The sequence below is a fragment of the Batrachochytrium dendrobatidis genome, assembly GCF_000203795.2.
Source record: "Batrachochytrium dendrobatidis JAM81 unplaced genomic scaffold BATDEscaffold_1, whole genome shotgun sequence".
NCBI classification, from domain to species: Eukaryota; Fungi; Chytridiomycota; class Chytridiomycetes; order Rhizophydiales; genus Batrachochytrium; species Batrachochytrium dendrobatidis.
Genome location: NW_006281099.1, coordinates 1,403,614 through 1,425,761, shown reverse-complemented (window position 1 = coordinate 1,425,761; position 22,148 = coordinate 1,403,614). Strand labels below are relative to the sequence as shown.

Sequence of the window (22,148 nt, the reverse complement as noted above, 5' to 3'; positions counted from 1 at the left end):
ATTCGCAAATGACCCAATCGCAATAAAATCAAACGAGATCACTTACTTTTAAAAAACGTATAATGCAATGTAATGGTCTTTACATCTGCCATCCAAGGATCGTATGCAAATTCTGGGTCAATGTAAAAAAACACAGGCATATCGATCTCTTCTCCAGCAACCAGTTTTTGCTCTTCAAAACAAAAGCACTGAATCTTGTTAAAATACTGAGCTGCTTTGGCAGGAGTTACAGAATACGTTGAAATGCCGACCATGTCTTCAGTACCAGGATTGGATGCACGGAAAAAAGCTAGAGCTGTTTCGCCAGGAACCACTCGAATCTGCCGTGTTTCAGGAACAAATTTCCATGGCATCGTATCTGCAATGGATGAATCAAAGATGATGCGGATCGGTTGTGAATTGGTGACAGGAACCATGCTGCTGGGTTCGAATTTGTGACCAATGGAAGTCAACGGAGTTCCATCAACACCGGTTTCAGTGCAGAGCATTTTATAGAGTGGAACCGCTGCATAGGTGAGACCAATGAAGCCAACAAATACTGACATGGTGTAGTAGATGGTGGTATGCACACCCTCTCGTTGCTGTTTCTTCATTTGCATAGAAGCCAAAGTAGAATCTGCCACAGTAGCAAACTTGCTGATGCTAGTTCTATTTCCTGTACTACGTTGAAATAATCTAATCCTAGAAGTTGGCCACAATGATCTTGGGTTCCAGATGTTCAAAGAGTACATCCTGCTGCTGAATTGCATCCATGACAATGAAGACTTGATGGGCTTTTGCAGTCCTGATTTAGACATTAGCGACAATGATGACAGACTGCTTGATGGATTAAGTACAGACTTGAAAGGATAATGGACTAGTGTTGCTGACATGTCCAATGGTGTTGCTCTGTGTAGATTATGCACTCTCAACCACATCACAACAGCAAGTGTTTACGGCTAAAGACAAAGAGGATGAGAACAGGACAAAAATATTTATATTTCAACAGCCAATCTCATGTTTTGATAACATTCTGGTAGCATCGAGCAGGCTGCAACAGCAGTCTTTTAGAAACGTAAATTCTCTTGAAACTGCATGATTAGTTTAGATTGGACTATATAGGTGGAGCACTGACTTGAAATTCTTCATTTCCTACTCAGCAAAGCGGTGGAACATCTGGATCATCCACAAAGTCTTCATCGACAATGTCACTTTTGATCATAGGCGAGTCTTTAATAGTCCTGAAACCAATACTTTTAAAAGGCAGTTCTGTAGACACAGATGCAGGCTTGCACTGGCGACTTTGAAAAGCTTGCTCGCGTTTGTTATTTTCGACAATATTGCGATAATCCAATCTGCCATACCGGGATGAACGATGTTGATTGCAAGTGGTATCTTTTTTAAACTTGGCTGCTTCTGCAGCTCTCGCAGCACTTTGAGCCTCTTGTTCTTTACTCTCACGCTCTTGTCTACGGATATCAATAATATCACCCTGTACTTTTTCTTTGAGCATTGTTATAGCTAGTTGGCCCGTCAACTTGCTACGTTCACAGACAATGCTATCACTCTGAACAGGTTGGTCAATTACAAGCTGAAGAATCTTGCCTTTGATGGTAACACGTAGCCACGTTGGATGCACATCTACGTCAATCAAACTGGTATCAAGAAATTTGGATATCTCGATTGATAGAACGATTGTAGTGGGTGAGTCGATCCATTTAAATACATATTTGCCATCATTTCGCTGAAGAACTCGTCCATCTGAAGCAAAAAAAACATCGTTCTTCTTCTTTTTAAGCGGATCACTAAATGATGCACCATTATGATCAGCCTTGCCTTGACGAAGTTTGGCTAAATCTCGCGCTGCAGCCAATCTAGCTTCTGGAGTATGTGGAACAGGTTTAGTTTGAAATTCCATTCTTGTTTTTTCCAAACTATCAGTAATAAATTTATACAAATTAGAAATTGCATTAGCTTTGAATGCCAAATGAAACAAGATGATTTTTCAAGTGCAGAATCTTACTAATCATCCAAAGAATCGTCGTCTTTAGTAGTATCTGGATTGAAACCCGGCTCATCTTTTGTTTTTTTGTTATACACCTTGATTGGCAGATCTGTATTGGAGTCGGCAATCTTGAGAGCAGATTTTTTGGAATCATCAATGTTGGCTGCAGTTGCGTTCGTTTTATCACGCAGCGCAATGAGTTCAGCCCGAATCTGAGGATACTCTTGTGCAGCAAAAATTCGCTCTGATTTTTCTATATCTCGAGCATCAAGATACTTGAGTTGTGGTAAGGTGGTGATGACAAATTCGCGATACCCAGGAACCTGGGCACATGGGTTTCCAATTAAGAATCTAACCATCAAAAATCAAAAATCAAAATGCATCCAACAACATTAAACCGGACTTGCTAAATAGTGTGAGAATACTAACGCAAAACAAAGTGATCAAACTTACAGCTCACGGAGAAAAATATTAGACTTTAAAGACTCCACTTCCAAAGGATTTTCAATAAAGTTTACAGTCAAATCTAGCTTGGTTAACGATTCACAGCACTCCAAGTTTTCAATCTTGGTAATGTTGTTGAGGGAAAGTTGCAGATACTGAAGCTTCTTTAATTTATTTAAATTCTCTGAGTATAAAGCAACACACTGGTTAGAATCTGTTAAACATCAAAGTATTTGCAAACTCGACCTATTGACTTGCCAATTTTTGATATTTGATTGCATTGTAAATACAAAATCTCTAGGTTACGGCAATAGACATCAAGGTTTTCGATTTTTTCGATATCAAATTGGTGCAGAGATATCTCTTTTAATGAAGACAGTTCACCATCGTTGTGCTCTGCACGTTTCCGCAGTAACTGCTCATCAACTGAAATCCTCGTGTTAGCATCTATAGTAGTTTAAGATAAATATTGCGTATATAGACGATATTACTTTTGTTGGTAGTCTTTTCGGATGCTCGCTCCATGGGTAGATTATGAACTTTATTTAAACAGCACTTGATATAGCGAGCAATAATTAGTAAACTCCGCCATTCACACTAGTATCACGTGATACTCTTCATATGTTGGATAGCAGGCAAATTCAATGCAGCGCAATCCAAACCAGTTGTATACACGTAAAATGAACCACTAAATGAATACCAAAATACATACATGGAAAGTTCATGAATAATGAATGCCGAATTTAATGGACAGCATTGTGTTTTTTAAACTTTTTAGTCGGCTGGTCTTTTTCCAGTTCATTTTTGTATTGAAAACTAAACAAATGTTCATAATTTCAGTGAATCCCATACTCTTGGCACTTGTTCAATCCTTCCTTTCTTTTTAAACAGGGAATACGAGGATCTGTTGTATTTTAAAATCACATATGCTTGCGCTCTAGTTCAAAAAGACGAAAATCACGCATATCATTCATAATACCAGTGAGTTTTGTTGACAAGTTTACAAGACACTTTAGTAAATTTAATGGAAATTGTCATGTCACGAGATTGACTGCTTGTGTACTGACACCCTTATTGAGTGCTTCACTTTACATGGGTACGGCTGTATATCAACAGTTAGTAAGTTGGAGGCTTTGCTTTACAAAACCTCCCTTAATACGCCCTTTTAGCAACAGCAATTCTCGTTCGATGGGTAAACCCATTGTTTTACAGCCATATTCACAAAAAATGAAACACTTGTATCTTGCAAGGACTATTTTGCTTTGGAATGAGTATTTATTGTGCTTTTGTACTAATCAAGTACTGCTTCTTCAATAAGCATCCCAGTTCTTCCAGTTCTTCCAAGCACAACTATTGTATAATATTCAAAAAATTAAACTAGTTTTAAACTAAAATCGTTCTTTTCTAGCATAGCCATACATTGTATGATCATAATATCCATTCATTACAATCTAGACATTGGATTCGACTGCTTTGATGTTATCAATGAAACCTATGTGTTGTATTCTAAAACTCGGATGCTCGCGCTCTGGTCCGAGAAAACAAAGATTATATGTTTCAGAAACGACTTGTTTACATGCTGGCTACCTATTGTTTACTTGTAACGCTTGGGTTGGAGTAAGAAATAGTGGAACTGAAGCGAATCTGAATATCCGTTTAGTTTTGTACAAGAATGGGTAGAGATCAATGGACCAAAGAGTTTAGAAACAATGCCACCTAGCAAGTCTAGTAAAAACTGGCACTCGTAAGATTGGTGCTTGCTATATTGTGTCACCCTTATTTAGTGTCCTATTTTACGGGAGTAGGGCCGTAACAATGCCAAAAGGAACAACCACTTAAATAAACAAATATGGTTTGGCATGCATCAAACCCATAGGTAACCTTGGTATATGTTTGGTTGTTTGTATTTCAACCTTCGCCACTCGGTTAATTTGACTCTTCGTTTCCGCTATTGATTTCAAGTGTTGCCAACCCATCTTGAAGTAATCGCACTTGCTCAGATATGTTTCGAGCTACACGTGGCCAGACTGTTGATTTGAATTGATACCCCTATTTTTTGCCCCCTAAAGTAATCTTTCACAGCCACCAACGGCCAGCTTTTTGCATGACGATTGAGTCATGGTATTGCCATTTCCTTGAGCTTGTTTAGCTACTTGAAATCATGTTCAAAAACCATTTCCATATATAATTTGGGCTAGCCACCGTATTTCTCCGCCTTTGCTTTGGATGAAACTCTAACCAGATTTTTGTCGAGGGATAGCTTTTCTGGTAAAGTAGCTTGGAATGGACTAATACTTGCCCAACCTTCATTGCATATATTAAAATCGACCAGTAGTATGTCAGGAATCGAAGGTTCACTAGAATGCCTTTCTCAGACACTTGTCAAAAAAACGACCTTGTAAGCAATTTTGTACTTTGCAGTATCCTATATATGGGCCATCCAATTTCTTGTGCATTTGTATGCAGCCTGCATTAATGTGCTTTCAGCCTGCTGGAAGAATACAATCTTTATCTACCCGTACTTTTCAGTCTAAAATATCATTATTGGCGACTGGCATCTGTTAATCTTGCCCTGTAACTGTTGAGCTTTGCTAACCCTGCTGCCAACCATTCTTTAACTTGCATTGTTAAACCTCTTAAATTTGCTTGCTCGACCATTTGATTTTCGACACTGCTCAGCCATCATAACGAACCATCACTAGCCATCAAAACCATTACACCTAGCAACACAACCCAAGCAGACTCTCTAGAGCCATCTCTATCAATATCACAATCTGAAGTGGACGCCGCTCTGCTATTGTAAGCATTATTTTTACTGCAAATAGGTGTTGAATTTGGCTTGCCCAGGATCACAGGCCTAGTTTTTATCTACATCTTTTCGGTGTAGTGATCGTATTTGATTCTAAAGACTGCTTTTGAGTTATCTGGCATTCATATGCCTTGCTGGGTGTAAATCTGACTATTGTATTCCTGTTTAGATCAAGTAAGTGCAACTTTAGATTCAAACTCAGGCAGCAGCCCCTACGGGGGCGTATGTGTGGATTCTCTGCAGTCAAGGACCGTCGGATTATGTAAGCTAGCTGCCGATCCATCTTAGGTTTTGCCAAGCCATCATTCTTTCATGCATTCAAATGCCCTGAATACTGCTATTTTAAGATTTCTGCTCAAAGAGCTTGTTGGCATTAATGATTGTAATAGTTCCTCACAATAACAGCTGACACTGTCTTTGAACCTCAATTAGAGACCCACCACTTGTCTTGCAGCTGGTCACGCTTGATAATCGAAACGTACTCGAGGCATATCAGGACTTTAATCTACATATACTATGTCATATTTCACTATGGTCTGCAGATCGACAAACGGACTGTAGTGCCGTCATTAATCCTCGATACAAAAGCCATAATCTCAAGCTTCGTGATATGCCCTCGTCTAGAAAACATGGGTGTCCATCAGAAGGAAACCAGTATTGTCAAACAATCATAGGCACCACATCCACTCCTCCGCAGGTTCTGATGGATTTGGATGGAACTCCTGGTCTTTTCTTTGTCTTTTATGATCTATCTGTTCGTGTACAGGGAGATTACACATTAAAATGCCAGCTATTTGAGCTGGATTCCACAAGGTAAATTGGATTTATACTCTTGTAGCTTTGCTTGGCAGCAATCATCACATACTATTATGGTCTTGCTAATCACTGTACACTATTTTGTATCCAATCTCCGATTTGATTGCACAAACTAGAGGAAATATGACATCTACAGTCGTCAGAGATGTAATCTTCACCAACCCATTTCACATGTACTCGCCAAAGTATTTCCCTGGCATGGGAGGTAGGTTGACATTCTTATTCGACTTGAACTATCCCAATCGTTGTAATTCAGTCTCATTGCTCCAGCTTTGTCTACCTATCCATGATATTGACTTGCTGACATATTACACCTTGATTTGGTTTATGTATCTACTTTTAGAATCAACCGAGTTATCAAAGTGCTTTGCTAGACAAGGCATTTCAATTCACATTCGACGGGACTATTCAGGAGAAATACTGACATAATACTGACAGCTATGCAAACCAATAGGCCAATAAACTTGATATTTTCACCTCTTATTGCTTAACATTTGGTTCATGGTGATAGACTCAATAAAAGTATAGCAGATCCGTTTATTTACAATGCTTCAAGTATTGCAAAAAAAATGTTCAGATCAAAATGACCGCAAGGCTATCATCATTGCAATAAAAGACTAATAAACCATTGACTTGAAATAAGTAGACAAAATATACCAAACAATTTCAAATGCTATCGATTTCCAACATATTTATCATGGGCGAGAATCCGCGTCGAATCTAGCCTTCTACCATATTCAAATATCTAGGTAGTAGAGGATGACAAGTTAAACTCGGATGTGTACCACGGCAAATGGGTGGAATCGACTACTGTGGTATCTTGAATAGAAGGTTGGATTTGGGACGTTGTAGATAATGCATCTATATCGTCTGCCTGTTCATCCTGTGGAATATCCCATGCTTTGGAAAGTACTAAAGCGGTAGGCCAAACTGAATCAGATAATTCTTGCTGCTCCGCTGCCAGATTTTTCTGAAGCATACTATCGCAGTTTCCGCCATCCAATCTCAGTGCGCACATGAATCTATCAAAATGGCAATTTAACTTTTCTTTGAATGATGTGGGCACAACTCCTGGACCTTTAATCAAGGTCAAAAAGGTATTTAGAGTAGAAACCGATTGTGCAATGTATGTTTCAAGTGTTCTTGCAATATGTCTTTGGATAGTATTGTCGATCATTGAGGAAAGCATGCGGTAGATGAGACTGCAGATATAAGTCGTAATCAAACATCGAATTCAGTCAGTAAATGCATGTATTACATGTAGCTTTAAATAGTATATATGAATGGATGAACAAAGTTACAACCCATTTAACTCAACTCATGCTTTGTTTTGGAAACAGTAATATGGAGCTTTTCCAAATCTACTTTAACCCGTCTAACGCAAAGGGTCTGACTCGGATGATCAGGAAACATGTCGAGATCTACTGACACGCTACATCCAGTGTCCATAGGCATCTGTATGTTGGATAGCGTATTGCATGTATATGTAAATTGTGTATTTACATAAAAACCCAAACAATAATGCCTTATTTTAGCCGACTTACATTAACACTGGCAAAACCTTTGTCAGCTATACGAGTGAGAAAGTTTTTGAAAATAAATGCAAATGAAATATCCTTGATTTGTGGAACAATATGTGTCCTACTCTCATAAATGTTTGGTTATATTTATAATATTGCATTGGTATAGATGCGTAAGCTATACTGCGATTGATGATCAAAATAGGCCAAGATTGGCGAGGTCAAATCTCTTACATTTCAATAGAAAGCTTTTTTACTGTATCGCATGTAAGACTATTGCGTAATCCAAGTGAGATCTCGTCAACTACCTGTTAAATTACCAATATATATATATATGTCCAAACAGTCGAGCATTTGTACAATGCATTGGTCTATTAGTTTGAATGCTATATTATCCTTTTAGAAACAATTAGACAAGTTCATCAACCACCTTTGCGCTGATATATTCCGGCATCATAGAGCTTATGTTAAGTTTAAACGAATCAAGACAAATATCATATGAATGCGATGTGTGCACCATACGAGGAATAGCTACTGCGACCATTTCACGCACTGCTGCAGGCATGATTTGAGAAAATAAATCTCTAACCAAGTGTGGGTGAATATAACAACGACCCTCACTAAGCCATTGCAAAAATATCAATGATAGTATTGGATTTATGAAAATAAAGTAATGGCATATTAGCAAGTATAAAACCAATGTATCTACAAAAACTCGAGTCTTGTATTGCTTTACTTACGATATGCTCCATATAAGACTGGATATTTTTTGAAATCTTGATGCCAAAGTGGCTATATAATAGTTGTTGATGATCTTGAGCAAAACATCATTGATTCGATAAACCAATTCAGCCGAGTCATTGGGATGTTTTTCTTCAATACGGTTTCGTAGATCGTGAATACATTTAGCTCCATTTTCACGCAGCTGCTTGGAAGTGACAGAGGGAGCAGCATTAACTGCCAGCATGATGATGGATGCACCATGCTGGAGAATATTGCAAAATACAGCATCCTCTGCAATTCGTACATGAAGCTTATCAGCAGAGACAATCAACGCATCAAGAGATGCTTTCCCACATATTCCTTCAGTAAGTATCTAATTGAAATCGGTAATCCAGCAGGCATTAGCACAAAATCACTCATATTAACCACAAGATTTAACCCTCAGCACAATCAATCTATTAATAGTACTTACTCTTAAATTAGCAAGTGCTAATGCAAAATTTACATTTTTGATGGCATCGGTATTAACATAATTTAATCCTCCCATAGGCTGAAGCGTTCCCTGAACTGTCTGTATAGATTGAATGATTAGGGATTTGAGAATGCGATTCTGACAGAGGTGCTCCAAATTAGTGAGTATTAGCTCAGAATATGTCATACACTCTAGTTTGTTGAGATCAGAAAAATCAACATCCACTGTCCTTTTGGCATTTATCTTGCTGGATTGGACATTAACTGCTGGGCTTATGTTTGTAATAGCAGCTGTAGACGCGATCCCGACAAGCTGTGGCAAGACTGTCGGATTTTGAACAGCAACGATTCTATCCTGCTCAGCTGAATCATTTGGCACTGTAGATGAACGAAAAGTGACATTGATTTGGTTGGTACTGGATACTCCAGTATCTGCTTTAAGCAATGCTTCTTCATGATCATTCTTGGATCCACTAGTACTCATTTTAGAAAAGTCAGCCGGCGGCCGTATTGAAAGATTTTCAAATTCGCTTCTTTGTTTCTACCAGTATTAGTAGTAGATTGGATTTGTAAGTATTTATGATAATAGCAAGGTAGATAAAGCAATTAACGGACTAGACTCGTACATGAAATTCATGATTTATGTGACTATACTTGTGAATATCATACCTCGAGTAAATTTTCTGAGCTATAAATTGTATCTTCATCCTTCTGTGTAGCTATAGAAATCAGACCTGTTGACTCGACAGTTTTTGTACCAGGATCCTCTCGATTACTTGATACAAGTGATTTGCTTTGGGGTTAATTAGCAAATAAAGCAAGTATCTTGTTAGTCTGATAATATCCCGCCTGGTAAAGTCGTCGTTATTTCCGCCATTTTATTTTATTTGATATATGCAATAACAACAAGGTATGATGGCGATAACCAACTTACTACGTTTTTGATTCTCCCCATTCTAGGTTTTGCTGAGGATCGTAAAACAATGGAGCGTGTTCATTAGATCTACTTGGGAGATCGTAACAAATACGTTCCAACACTCCACATAGACTCCGAATGTTTTTTATTATGGTTTCTACCTCCAAAACCATATGACCAGTAGAAAAGGCATCTAGTATTTAAAATACAGTTAAATCACATGCATATCAAAAACTTGAGATTTATACGGTTGGTGCACTGGCTATTCATGCTCCTTATTTGATCCTCGATCAATGTGCAATGGAATTGGTCGTATTCACGTAAAATGGAACACCAGAGTACCAAACCATAACACAATCAGTTTTATGGAGTGATAATTCACACCAAATTTACTGGACAGCATTGTGCCCTAAATCTCTTGACCAAGTTTGCTGGTCTTTCTCCTGGTGATTGGCATGAACCAACTTGCATTTCTACAATCTTTGTTTCTTGAACTAGAACGTGAATGCATCCGAGTTTTTAGGATACAACAAAGTGGAGTTTGTAGAGTTGGATTGACAACATCAGAGCATTCAACCTTAATCACTAAGTTACATGTATGGCTATGCCAAATAAAGAGAAAGGTAATCTCGGTCCAAAACTATAGTTTGGTTTGAAACATTACATAATGAACGCTGTATTTGGAACAAGAATTAACTGTATATCAAAATCAATTTCTGGTAGGAAAGCACAATGAGTATTTAAGCATTGTCTATTCCAACTCAAAATAGTCAGTGCAGGATACACAAGTGCTCCATTTACGTGGGTACGGCTGTAAATAAAGCCAGCTACATCCATACTCCTACAAACCAACTGAAAATATAAATCCAATGTGGATAACATGTCTTACCATTGTTTATAGCAGTGAGCGTGACTGTTTACATTAAAGCACATAGTGGTATCAAATCCATCATAAAATATATCAGTTACAACGAGGTTTCATTCAACTGTTAGTATAATGTAAATATACTTTAATCTAATCGTCCAAAATTACAAAAAGCCAAGGCAGCGGCTTACCAAGTGGATCAGCTTGGTTCAGATAATAAATCATGCTCTGCAACGATTCTCGACTGTTAATGGCACGATTTGCCTGACGGATAGTATCAAGTGCTGCTTGGATATAATGCCATAGACATTGGCCTTGAGGACTAAGCAATGGCTCGATCGTTTTCATCTCAGAAGAGGATTGAATTCTAGTAAAAATAGCATCGATCTGACCATTACTAGGAAACTTTCCCTTTTGTAATGCTTCAAAAATATTCACAATTGTAACTGAAAAGTCTTCTGCGACTGCCACTGAAGTAGAAGCTGGCGGTGCATTCTTTATAAAAAATCAGTTGAATATAAAATACAAAATGGTTGCAGGTCTACTGATAAACAAATTATATTACCAATTATAGTAATATTAAACAAGAAGCCTTACCAGCTCTGTTGTAGGGTTTGCACTAGTAGTAGGCATGGACCAAAATAAATCCAAGATAGATCTTGCAGACTTTTGGTTTAGGAATGGTTTGTTGTCTTTATGGGTAATCTTATTTTCTAGTAGTGTAATTTAGGCTTAACCCGATTCTCACAGACTTCTGGAATTTACGTTCAGGTGCACATTTTTCACAGTATAATACTGGAAAAGGTAATACCATCACATCAAAGGCTGGATTTTCTGACAACAACAATTGTATTCATGCAAATGGAATACTAAATAAAAACTAAATAGTTTAAAACAGCATTCACACCACAGTTTCAGTAAATCCCACGTTCTTGGCACTTGTTGAATCTTCAACTCTTATTTGATTCAAGCCAAATATTACAAATATTGAGTGATTGACATGGAAACAACAGTTGTATTTCCGAGGCATGCAGTCATTGTTGTGGACTAGAACGCGAATGTATCGATATTTTAAACTATAAAGATGAGCTTGTACAGTTGTATTGACAGCATTAGAATAATCAAACTCAATATTTGGATTGCAGTGAATGGATCTGGTGATTGTACAATGTATGGTTATTCCAAAAGGAGAAAGTTGCAATTTAAAGCCATGGCTTGATTGCGAGGCTTTATGCCTCACGATAATTAACATTACTGTTGAGCAGTCGATAGGCCATGTTTAATTGGTGAATCTGTAGCTTTGTCAATGAGTTTAGGAAACACAATGTTGTTTAGTAAAATCAACAGTCGCTTTATGAGACCATCTATCATGTATTTTGATACTGTATTCCATGCTTATCCAACTCGAATGGCTAAATCACATTGTTGACTGATATTCGAATACCACCAATAAATGCCAACAGAAAGTGATGCAGCAATTACCTTGGCAAAGCTACTACAGTCTGAGTTTACTGCAACACCGAATCCTAATCCATGTTCTCCCATCACTGCCTGTGACAGTCGGTACAATCGACTATTTGAAGTTTCTATTCTATATAATGATGGAAAACTACTAGTTATTAATAAGCCGTATGTTTTTACTTTTACATGTATTCATTGGATCCTACTGGCTTGAGTTGATTCTACTTGAACGAATACACCTCATACTACCATTCAGCCTGACTGATCAATTATAAAATAGATGGAATGTCAGAATCGATGGCCCAGTTGACGAAACAACCACCATAGAATTTCTTTTAAAGGCTACGTTTCCAACATATAGGCGATTGTTTTTGTTGCATCAGATCGACTATGCAACATCAGGCGTACATATGTGGGGATTAACCAAACACACGGCAACGATTATGGGCAGAATGTTTCTTCGCAGGCAGATTCAAAAGACATACTTGGCAATTGTATGTGGTACTGTAGACCAGCAAGAGTAAGGCCTTGTTAATTTTTGAGGTTTCATTAAGCTGCAATGACTCGATCAATTTATTCTTGTAAATGATTCATAGATTTCAAATCCAGCTTCCGCTAGCCCCACGACCTGAAAACGATCGTCTAATGCATGTCCCGACGCTTGGAGAGGATGTACCAGACACAAAGGTGTGGTTTTAGCCAATGCAATTTAGATTCCTTGTGGGGATCGCTGATTTACTTGTTCAATGGAATCAATTCAAAATGTATCTTTTTGACCAACTTTGTTTATACTGACTCAATGTTGCAATATTAAAGGCCGCTCAAACATTTGTGCGAGTTTTGCGCCGAGGTACACTTGCGGAAACACAAATACCAGTCACTCTTTTGGAGTTGCAACCACACACAGGTCGACGGCATCAGCTCCGCGTTCATCTTTCATCTATTGGACATCCCATCGTAAATGATCGTGTTTATGGCGCACTCAATGTCCCAATCTATCATCGTATGATGTTACATTCTTGGAGAACTCAGTTTGTTTGGCCCGGAAGTGGAGTTCCATTCAACTTTGAAGCACCTAATAAGCTATCATCACTCATTATCTAGCCCGTGGTCAACTGTTGTCCATTTGCTTTTATAGTGAAAATAGTTGATTTGAAACTGGTTGTATTTAAAGAGCACGTTGTTTCCAAGTACATTTGGTGGGAACTGGCATCAATTAAACATGTGCTAGCCGTTTGTTATACTTTGACTCTTTTACTAGCGTTTTGTTTTACGTGAATCTGCTGTAAATAAATACGGTTCATATATAAAAATAATAAACTCATCTGTTTAGACAGCACTAAAAGTTGATGGTACCAACTGCTTTAATTGATCAAATTGATGAAAAGATGATCGTTAGACTGAACAATGTTGTTGGCCAAACTATTTGATATGCCTGTGACACAAACCGACTTGATCTATGCATCAAAAATTGTGTTGATGCTGTAAATTTTATCTAATAAAATCAATGGTAAACAGCAACTTATTATCAGTTTATAATTGCATACAAAATAGGTTTGTTAAAATCTAGTATTCCTTTTGCCACAATTGCCTGATTGTGCTATTGCATGGATTCGACCATTGTGTTTGCTATTCATTTGAAAGTTTGGCATAATAATATCATTAATGAATTAGAATTATTACTTATTTGAATCCGATCATATACCATCGTTATAAACTTGTGTCCTGTTATTTTGCACACTATAGATTGAATTGAGAAACACGTGTTGGTGCAGTTTCGACAAAACTTTGGACTACAATTTTTTTTTGGTCTTGCTTTTAGATTTTTATTGCCGTATTCACGACAATGAAGATTGTGACAGGCGATGAGTCTGGGCTTTTAAAAGGTATGGTACATACTGGTTTGTTTATCATCTATTCCTTACCACTCAATTTTTAGAATATGTAGGGTATGAAGAAGTATATTTCTAGTAAAATTATCTATTCATTGCGGTTTAAATGATTCATTGACTAATCCAAATATAATCTACTCAGTTACCACAATCAAGCAACAGGCTATTGTGCCTATGCCAAATAAAAAACTGAAATCCAGCATTTGTCGAGGGAAATCTACCCCATCTTCAATTGATTCCGATGCTGAAGTAAAGAAGGATGAAATCCCACTCGTTAAAACTCGAGTTTTTGGAACAGTGGATCGCAGTCGAAGCATTCAATTTCTTGCACAGAGTACTTTGGATCCTAATGTAGTTGTTATTGCCAGAGTTTCAGGAATTATTGAGTGCGTCTCGATTGAAACTGGATCGATTTTGAAGCGACATACTTGCTTTCACCCTGCTCTAGATGCATCGAAACAAAATGAACAAGCGCCTAGACTTTCGATTGCTAAAATCAGGAAACGACCCGAGCATTTCATTGGCCTTCATGAGCACAATGGGTAAATTATCTCTGATTGTCAAACAGTTTGAATAGTCTACATATCAATCCAATCTAGGTTTGAATAATTAGCTAAAGTTTTGACTATTGGCTGTTTCAAACCACAATGTGTTTAGAACAATTATAGCATGCACCAATACTGGTAAAATATTTTATTTACAGCACAAGGACGACGAGGTTCAAGTATGGCATTGCCTTGGTATTTTGTGGATGAAGCTACTATTTACTATTCATATCAGAGTACAGTTGTATCGTACTAAATCATGGTTGAAAATCTCTGTTAGAACAAGGAGCTTCCACATGCTACTGCCTCGTTAGGAATGGATTGTCTATCTAAAATGAGAGTGCATCCGCATTTTCCACATATTTTTGCTACTGGTGGCGAAGAGCGAGATCTGTGCGTGTGGGATATCAACAGTCTATTTAAGCCAGCAGAGATGAATTCTGAAGATCACGATAAAACAGGATGCAGTATTCCAGAAAAGAAATTGAAAAAGAAACGACAGGAGAATGCAGAAACTCAGCCGTCAATTGATCCAAATGAATGTGAAAACAATACTCTTCCAGTACTTGAACCAATATGGATGGCCAAGAATGTAGGAATAATTGTATAAACTTGTATTATTGATTGTTACAGATAATTGATCAGCTGAGTTGGTATCATGCATACTTTTTATGATTTCAGGTAAAGCACGACTTTCTGGATATGCGTGTTCCAGTATGGATAACTGAAATCCAATGGATTGGAAAAGATTCTCCTACACGGCTTGTTACTGGTACAGGACATCATCAAGTTCGAATATATGACACAAAACTGCAACGACGACCCATACTAGATGTAAATGTCGGCGAGCATCCCATTAAAAACATAGCCATAGGTTCTGATGAACTGTAAGTCTAATGCATTTGTTTTTCTCGAGGTGAAATTAAAACATCATGTTTAAATCAATCACGATTTTGCTTATTAGACGCTAAGCTAACTTGCCATTTAAATACAATCAGCGATATCATCTGTGCAGACACAACAGGTCAAATGACAGTTATTCATGGCAAGTCAGGAGTGGTTTCAGGCAAATTTTTGGGTATTGCTGGAGCAGTAACGCAGGTGGTTTGCTGTGTAGACAATGACACTGTTGTAACGATTGGAATTGATCGTAAATTGCGGTTGTTTGAACGATCTGGTAAACGTCGAATTACAAAAGAAGTATATTTGAAGCAACGTTTAACGGCCATGGTTGTGGACGAATATTTCAGAGATGAAACTGAAACTAGCAATGAGACTAATGATGGCGAGAAACTTGAACAACGAAACGGAAACAAGAGCATGGATGAAAGCGATATACTGTGGGAAAGTATTCCAATTGTCGATGATGATACGCCTGCAAAGAAAGAGTCTGTTTCTCTGACCCGATCTAGTCAAACAAAGAGAAAGCAGCATGCTTAAAATAAATGGTTTTAAATACACATCTACAGCTGTATTTGCGTAAAATGGAATACTATAGTGTCATACAGGAAAGTTGTTTTAGGTGAATACGGCTGTAATATTCGACCATATCCATTTCAGATATTAGATTGCAATGCAAGATATTAAACAAACTCGAATCAAAAAAGATACTGGTTTATTTAGATTAAGGATAGTTAAATAAGTCCGCTATATAGATCCATTGCAGCAACTATAGATGGGTCCAGTTTAGAACCTTGTTTAAACTCTTCATAGCTTAAGCGACCATCATGATCCTATCCGTACCATAGAATTGAATTAAAACAAAAAACATTCTGTTAATAAAAAGTATTCATCATTAAAGATTATGTACACTATGATATCCAGTGTTTTCATTACACACCAAATCCATGGTGGCAAATACGTTGGCTACACGTTGTTCTGGCATTAGTTCGTTAGGTTGCAAGCCATCTGTTGTTCCAATCATGCGATAGATAGAGTCTACAATACAAAGCATCTCAGCCTCGCCAATATAACCGTCTTCATCCAGATCATACAGTGCAAATGACCCTATAGTTTAATAGATGATTGAGCTTGAATGCATTCTAATAAACAATACATGCTGGCAACCAGGGTGGTCAAGCCAACTTACAGGACAGTCGGTCCTCGATATCTCCTCTAGCTGATACGCTCAAGGCAGTCATAAATTCAACAAAGTCAAGCTCGCCATTGCCATCAAGATCCATAAGCCTAAACACATATCCAGCATACTTTGACGAGTCACCAAAAGGGAAATACTGCTTGAATATCTTTTGAAAGTCTTTTTTGTCAAGACTCCCTCTTGGACAGTCTTTAAGAAAGCCTCTATGCCTTTTGTTTTCAGTGTAGGGTTATTTTGGATTTAGATACTACAGTAACTCAAGACGCCAAATAGCCACATATTCAAGGAGTATAAGGGTTACCAAAGCTGCAGTTCCTTTTTATCGAAGCGAGTCTTTTTTGATAGCTCGTCCAAAACCTCTGGACTTAGTTTGCTGCTGGCTTTTCCCATGATAGAAGGTAGTTGTATGACTGCTTACGACGCAGACCAACAATAGATAAAGGAGCGAATGGAAGCTCGCGACCAAACATTCACCAATCATGAATTCCACCAATCAAATCTGGCCGTGACTGCTTATAAATTCCAGTTTTTTCAATTTTCTTTTTACCTGGGAGATGGGAGCCGTTGGTTCTGCAGACTCTGCAACTGCAGTTGACTAGTTGATTGATTGTTGCGAGTTGGCATTTGAACCAACGGGGCCATGAGTCACTATTCGAAGCGAACATACGGAGTGCCTAGTTGTCTCCCTGTTTCGGCAGGTTGAGACCATTGACTTTGGTCATTGTTTAGTGCCTCGGAAGATTTGCTAATTCGTTCGAGTTTGCATTCTTTATTGCTTTGGGGAAAGTCCTCGGACATATGGCAGAAATTGTCGCTGATAGCAAAGGTCCTCTCTTTTGCCATTGCTAGCTAAGGAGGTTTATTGTGTTTTGAATGCATTTTCCTTGAGCGTTTGTTTTGTTCTTGCTTTTGTAAGTTTGAGACATGCGGCAGTGGTTGAAAGTACTGATCTGTCATAGCACAGTTATGTGACTGCAGTTTCCATTTATTTTCTTGGAGATGATCCTTATGGGTTGTTTTTTAGAAAGGGATGGTACTGTAACTCAACGAGGCTTACTTGGTTTTCCTTCTCCTATCTAATTCAAGAAGAAACTGATTGATTCTCTTATTACGTTTCTCACACTCTGTTGGTCGGGGTCATCCATGCCGACTTCCAATTTTTATTGAAACAAAATCAGCTTTTTTGATCATTGGTGCTTGCTATCGAACCACTTTTTCTTTTAATAGAACATGATTTGCTTGATTTCAAGTTGGATCTGATAAAGGGTTTATTGCTTGCTCTTTGGTACATTACAATTGACTATCAAATAAAATTTGAAATTTGCTCTACTTTTAATGTCAGAATATACAAATTGTGCTGGGTTGACTGGAGATTTGTTCAAAAGACACGCGGCTTGACAGCTGCATGAGCTCATCTTTTGTATTGGCCACGGTTCACTTGGACAATGACGGATAGTTTGAATCAGGTAGTCGGCTACAACTTTAATGCGAGTTTGGTCATTTACTGACTGGACCCCAGTGCATAAATAAAGCAAAATATGATACCGTCAAACTTTCAATATGACGGTAGCAAATAAATGATACAAGACGACAGGCTATGCTATACTATCACCTTAGTTTCAAGGAGATCTGACGGAATAACTTTGTGAATTCAGGAATAGGAAATTGAGTGTATGTTAGATATCACAAGCAGAACAATGTCGGATGTGATGCGCATAAGCAACAAAACAAACCAGATTTCAGGCCCATTCTCAGCTATCGACTTCTTTCCTTCTTTTCAACAACTAGCTGGCATCTTGCATTGGGTTGCTTCTTTTTTAACAAGATGGAAGATATCATTAGTGCTCACACCACTCACAGCGAGACCTTTACTGACTCGGGTCAGCTTCATGGAAACGCTCCCAGTAGCCAGAAAATTGTTGAAGGTAACCCAACTCTATTACTCAACCCTTGACACTTGTTAGTTTCAATAGTATTGCTATTACGCAATGATACCACGTATCTTGGCCATTGCATTCAATAGGCTGTAGAGTATCTTGACTTTGATTTGGGATATACAATGGTGACGGTTTAACCGTAATGGGAGGGCGTATTGTCATGACTTTGAAGTGTGTCGCTATGCACTACGCTTATATCCACATATGCAAGAAAAGCTGCTTTGTTTTATAGACACTATTGCTCTTTATTGCTAGTGGCGAATTTGTTTTTTTAAAAGTGATTGAATGGAGCTGATGGGTCAAGGCATTGCTTTGAGTAGTGCTGACCATCTGTATCGTACCACTGCAAGATGTCCCGAATGGATGGGTTTACTACTCTGAATCCTTGAGAATCTGGAAAAAACTTGCCAGATCTATACACGAGCTTCATATCTATCAGCGCCTTTTGGCTCACTCGTATCAACTGCTTAAAACTGCAGACATGTATGACTTGTACATTTACTAAACTAACTCGTCTTTCAGACGAGGGTAGTGATCCTCAACGATACTCATCTTTTGTATGACTAGTCAACATTTGGGCTCAAGACCCTTTTTGTTACACAAGACCCCAATTTCTCTCCACTTGGTTGGATCTGATTTGTGTTTGGAAGCTTACTTTGGTTTCTTGAGCCATTCTGTTTGAGAATTGTATCCTATTACTGTCTTGCTAAACACTGGATTTTTTGTCTATTCTGTAATGTATCTATTCATACTATAACAATAAAATTAGAGTTTCAATATCTGCTGGAAAAGTCACAGCAGCTATTTGCTGGGTTGCGGTAAGTATTGTCAACCCTTTTTGCTGGATCGTATCAACTCGATTACTCAATCGTGTAGTTTGCCTTTATTACATAGGCTATTGGCTAATTTGTATGCTAATCCTATTCACTTTGCACTACGTATAGTGATCTTCCTCCCACTGGTCGAAATTGGCAGCCATACTTTCAACGTACTTTTGAAGTATACACTAAAATTTGGAAGTTTCAACAGACTTACAGGTAAATGCGTTATGAACAAATTGGGTTGTTTTTCAAGCAATTGTTGCTTGAATGACTGTACTTATAGTTTGTGTTTAGATCTGTTTTGGATAATAAGGAGTACTATGGCCTGAAGCGTTGGGAGATTGGCGAATTGGCCTCGAAAATTGGCCAGCTCTATTACCATTACTATCTTCGAACAAGTGAAACCAACTATCTTTATGAATCATTCATTTTCTATGAAGCCATTCGCGATCGAATGTATTTCAAAGACGTCCTGGAAGCTAAAAAGTATGCCAGTAGTAAAAATTGACTGCTTTTCTTTGCTAGCCTATTTTTATTTCTCACAATGTATTCTATTGTGATTGATTTGATTTTTACTGATATCACCTGTACCGTAGTGCCCCGCTTATGATCAAGAAGCTTCGTTACTTTGCACGCTTTGCTGTTGTGTGTCTTCTTCTGAACCGTACAGAAATGGTCAAGAGTCTTACCGAAGAAGTTGGTGTCCTAATTGAAGACTACACTTCAACCTTTAATCCAAGCGATTCGGATGAATGGAATGTTGTTCTTCTTGAACTTTCCATGTTCATGGAGGTGTGTTGATGCTGTTCTTGTAGTTTTACGTTTTAGGAAAAACTCTCAATGTCTATGTTTGGAATCATTAAAACAATGCTAAAATGCGACTGCATGTTGACTTTAAATTACACTACTTTAGGTCGAGCGCCGATTGGCACCAGTAGATATGGAAGGAAACATTTTGCATTTTCCCAGTCGTATTCAAAATCAGAACACTCTTAAATTCGACAAGGATGGCGCCCCCAAACTTAAACTGCAGGAAGCCATTTTGGTTGGAAACTATGCTAATCAAGTAAGTTTGTTGTTTACACATTACTTTAGTAGTATTCTATTGATTGATAGACAGGGTTTGATTTTTTACTAATGAATCAATTTTTGGAATACTTCCAATCAGATTAAATTTTCTGAATTGACATTGGACATGTACCGTATACTGCAATCGCTGGAACGCGAGCCAAATGCACTTCCAAATCAGGTTCGCCCAGCTGTTCCTCAAGGTGATCCCATGACAAGTACTGAATCTCGTGAAGGCGCAGATGATATAGACAAAACCACTGCTACTCGTCGAACAAACCCACACAAGTATCTCTTGTACCGCCCCACTTTTGCTCAGCTGTCTCTTTACATTGCTACGGCATTTAAGGATCTTTCGGAAAATTCGGCCATGTTTCTATACTTGTCAGCGGATGGAGCCAAGCGCGCATCACAGACTGATAGCTACTCTGGCGGTGTGTCAACTGCAGTGAACTACAGTCGAAAGCCTGCTCCTGACAAGATTGATCCTGATCAACATGCCTTAATCCACACTCTTCATCCACACGATCTTGTGCCATTTACTCGCAGACCTATGTTTGTGATTGTGGACAGCAACAACAGTGTCGCTTTCAAGGTATATTTTGCTTGTGCTGTATTTTAAATCTGTCGAGTCAACAAGTATTGGTTTGCCAACGCCTATTCAATCTGAACTTCATGAATATTTTGCAGGATTTTCCCAAAGTGTTTAATCAGCCATTTGCTTGTTTGATGAGCCCAACTGAGTATCCCACTGCAATCAAAGGTATATTTTATATGCTACCTGATATTGTATTTCTGGTATGTTGCTGTTTTAACTTTTTGTGATGCACATATTTTTAGATACCACCCACATTGGCGGTCTTTTTACCTTGTTTCTACATGCTCCTGTGAAAGGCTTCACTTTTGTGTGTGACCAAAGCCAACTGTCTCCTGACATCTGGTCACAGTGTGTTGTGCACGCTGATGCAACAGAAAAGATTATTACTGATTTAATCGAAAAAGATGTTAATATTGGTATGAATTTGTAGTAGTATATATTTTGCTTAATATCAAATACTTATTTTGAATGCCTGATGTAGACAAATCGTACAAACGTTTTACACAAGATGATTTCCTACGAAACTTTATTGTTCGGTACATTTTTTGCTACTCCATCCTGGAGCACCACAATGCCTTTAAGGATCCCAAGGTAGATTACAACTATTTTTGACTACATGTTTTGTAGAATTTTTGTAAACTGAATTGCTTTTCAATGTATTACTTCTAGCATCTCCCGACTGCCTACCCACCCATTCCGTCGTCCATTATGACTTCTCCTGAACTCATCACAAAGATTCAAGAATTGGTCAAGCTTGCAAGCGCTGAATCACTTTACAGCTTTGTCGTAGAGGCTTTGCCCGAGCCTTCGACATAAGTGCAGCACATGGATTTATTCATTGCCAATCTCCCACATTCAAATATTATTTTTGGCAAGGCACTCTTGAAATCTTGGCTTTGCTGATTTCACTCAACAATCAAGCACATTTGTTTACTCCTTCTCCGTCTCCACCACTATTTCCACTTTACTATTATGTTTTAAAGTGAATACAAACCTCTTTCACAGCTATTACTAGTCTCGGTTTGTTTATTGCTTACAGATATAAATCCTTCTCAGATTTTCCCCGTGTCAATGCTCTATTTTTAAAAATCGATTGCATGTTTTTATTATATACTTGTGTAGATAAGTATTTGATAGTTGGGTAAAGTCATTGAAAAAACCCATTGTCACTTCTCAGTAC

The 22,148-nt window shown here is 38.0% G+C and overlaps 10 protein-coding genes across 10 annotated transcripts; 4 read left to right on the top strand and 6 right to left on the bottom strand.

The window, feature by feature from the left end:
* Positions 1 to 38: 38 nt before the first annotated feature.
* BATDEDRAFT_7884 (uncharacterized protein) lies at positions 39 to 731 on the bottom strand (the record flags this gene model as incomplete). Its single annotated transcript, XM_006674884.1, has 1 exon — positions 39 to 731. One exon carries the CDS (start codon positions 729 to 731, stop codon positions 39 to 41), a length of 693 nt encoding a protein of 230 aa, XP_006674947.1.
* Positions 732 to 1,135: 404 nt separating this feature from the next.
* Positions 1,136 to 2,953, bottom strand: BATDEDRAFT_21607 (uncharacterized protein; the record flags this gene model as incomplete). Its single annotated transcript, XM_006675267.1, has 5 exons — positions 1,136 to 1,913; positions 2,003 to 2,335; positions 2,438 to 2,612; positions 2,675 to 2,875; positions 2,920 to 2,953. 5 exons carry the CDS (start codon positions 2,951 to 2,953, stop codon positions 1,136 to 1,138), a joined length of 1,521 nt encoding a protein of 506 aa, XP_006675330.1.
* Positions 2,954 to 4,764: 1,811 nt separating this feature from the next.
* On the top strand, positions 4,765 to 6,482 carry BATDEDRAFT_85503 (uncharacterized protein; the record flags this gene model as incomplete). The annotated part of the gene is made up of 5 exons (XM_006676235.1): positions 4,765 to 4,826; positions 5,428 to 5,499; positions 5,670 to 6,050; positions 6,170 to 6,258; positions 6,397 to 6,482. 5 exons carry the CDS (start codon positions 4,765 to 4,767, stop codon positions 6,480 to 6,482), a joined length of 690 nt encoding a protein of 229 aa, XP_006676298.1.
* A 316-nt stretch (positions 6,483 to 6,798) lies between these two features.
* Positions 6,799 to 9,251, bottom strand: BATDEDRAFT_85784 (uncharacterized protein; the record flags this gene model as incomplete). The annotated part of the gene is made up of 7 exons (XM_006675937.1): positions 6,799 to 7,255; positions 7,372 to 7,508; positions 7,598 to 7,694; positions 7,808 to 7,881; positions 8,004 to 8,193; positions 8,314 to 8,669; positions 8,769 to 9,251. 7 exons carry the CDS (start codon positions 9,249 to 9,251, stop codon positions 6,799 to 6,801), a joined length of 1,794 nt encoding a protein of 597 aa, XP_006676000.1.
* Positions 9,252 to 10,698: 1,447 nt separating this feature from the next.
* Positions 10,699 to 11,181, bottom strand: BATDEDRAFT_85783 (uncharacterized protein; the record flags this gene model as incomplete). The annotated part of the gene is made up of 2 exons (XM_006675936.1): positions 10,699 to 11,043; positions 11,146 to 11,181. 2 exons carry the CDS (start codon positions 11,179 to 11,181, stop codon positions 10,699 to 10,701), a joined length of 381 nt encoding a protein of 126 aa, XP_006675999.1.
* An 820-nt stretch (positions 11,182 to 12,001) lies between these two features.
* Positions 12,002 to 13,113, top strand: BATDEDRAFT_85504 (uncharacterized protein; the record flags this gene model as incomplete). Its single annotated transcript, XM_006676234.1, has 4 exons — positions 12,002 to 12,177; positions 12,290 to 12,529; positions 12,606 to 12,696; positions 12,826 to 13,113. The coding sequence occupies 4 exons, from the start codon at positions 12,002 to 12,004 to the stop codon at positions 13,111 to 13,113; spliced, it is 795 nt and encodes a 264-aa protein (XP_006676297.1).
* A 742-nt stretch (positions 13,114 to 13,855) lies between these two features.
* BATDEDRAFT_84697 (ribosome biosynthesis protein NSA1) lies at positions 13,856 to 15,886 on the top strand (the record flags this gene model as incomplete). The annotated part of the gene is made up of 6 exons (XM_006676233.1): positions 13,856 to 13,895; positions 14,044 to 14,443; positions 14,559 to 14,625; positions 14,727 to 15,038; positions 15,128 to 15,333; positions 15,445 to 15,886. The coding sequence occupies 6 exons, from the start codon at positions 13,856 to 13,858 to the stop codon at positions 15,884 to 15,886; spliced, it is 1,467 nt and encodes a 488-aa protein (XP_006676296.1).
* Positions 15,887 to 16,045: 159 nt separating this feature from the next.
* BATDEDRAFT_84696 (uncharacterized protein) lies at positions 16,046 to 16,951 on the bottom strand. Its single transcript, XM_006675935.1, has 4 exons — positions 16,846 to 16,951; positions 16,536 to 16,753; positions 16,287 to 16,453; positions 16,046 to 16,179 (listed from the first exon to the last, which is right to left on the bottom strand). The coding sequence occupies exons 1-4, from the start codon at positions 16,932 to 16,934 to the stop codon at positions 16,081 to 16,083; spliced, it is 573 nt and encodes a 190-aa protein (XP_006675998.1). The 5' UTR covers positions 16,935 to 16,951; the 3' UTR covers positions 16,046 to 16,080.
* Positions 16,952 to 17,192: 241 nt separating this feature from the next.
* On the bottom strand, positions 17,193 to 17,387 carry BATDEDRAFT_85782 (uncharacterized protein; the record flags this gene model as incomplete). Its single annotated transcript, XM_006675934.1, has 1 exon — positions 17,193 to 17,387. The coding sequence occupies one exon, from the start codon at positions 17,385 to 17,387 to the stop codon at positions 17,193 to 17,195; it is 195 nt and encodes a 64-aa protein (XP_006675997.1).
* A 976-nt stretch (positions 17,388 to 18,363) lies between these two features.
* BATDEDRAFT_34022 (uncharacterized protein) lies at positions 18,364 to 22,148 on the top strand. The gene is made up of 11 exons (XM_006675663.1): positions 18,364 to 18,469; positions 19,251 to 19,299; positions 19,426 to 19,518; positions 19,597 to 19,788; positions 19,899 to 20,094; positions 20,216 to 20,368; positions 20,471 to 20,965; positions 21,061 to 21,133; positions 21,211 to 21,384; positions 21,450 to 21,559; positions 21,638 to 22,148. The coding sequence occupies exons 1-11, from the start codon at positions 18,370 to 18,372 to the stop codon at positions 21,782 to 21,784; spliced, it is 1,782 nt and encodes a 593-aa protein (XP_006675726.1). The 5' UTR covers positions 18,364 to 18,369; the 3' UTR covers positions 21,785 to 22,148.

What these genes read in the sequence shown, in the direction of transcription:
- BATDEDRAFT_84696 (XM_006675935.1), bottom strand. Translation starts at nt 16,934, where the DNA reads ATGGGAAAAGCCAGCAGCAAACTAAGTCCAGAGGTTTTGGACGAGCTA. An exon ending in AAAAAGGAACTGCAGCTTTG is followed by an intron (nt 16,754 to 16,845) that starts GTAACCCTTATA and finishes TGAAAACAAAAG; the next exon opens with GCATAGAGGCTTTCTTAAAG. An exon ending in TATTTGCCACCATGGATTTG is followed by an intron (nt 16,180 to 16,286) that starts GTGTGTAATGAA and finishes TGGTACGGATAG; the next exon opens with GATCATGATGGTCGCTTAAG.
- BATDEDRAFT_34022 (XM_006675663.1), top strand. Translation starts at nt 18,370, where the DNA reads ATGGAAGATATCATTAGTGCTCACACCACTCACAGCGAGACCTTTACT. An exon ending in TAGCCAGAAAATTGTTGAAG is followed by an intron (nt 18,470 to 19,250) that starts GTAACCCAACTC and finishes CAATAAAATTAG; the next exon opens with AGTTTCAATATCTGCTGGAA. An exon ending in CGAAAAAGATGTTAATATTG is followed by an intron (nt 21,385 to 21,449) that starts GTATGAATTTGT and finishes TGCCTGATGTAG; the next exon opens with ACAAATCGTACAAACGTTTT.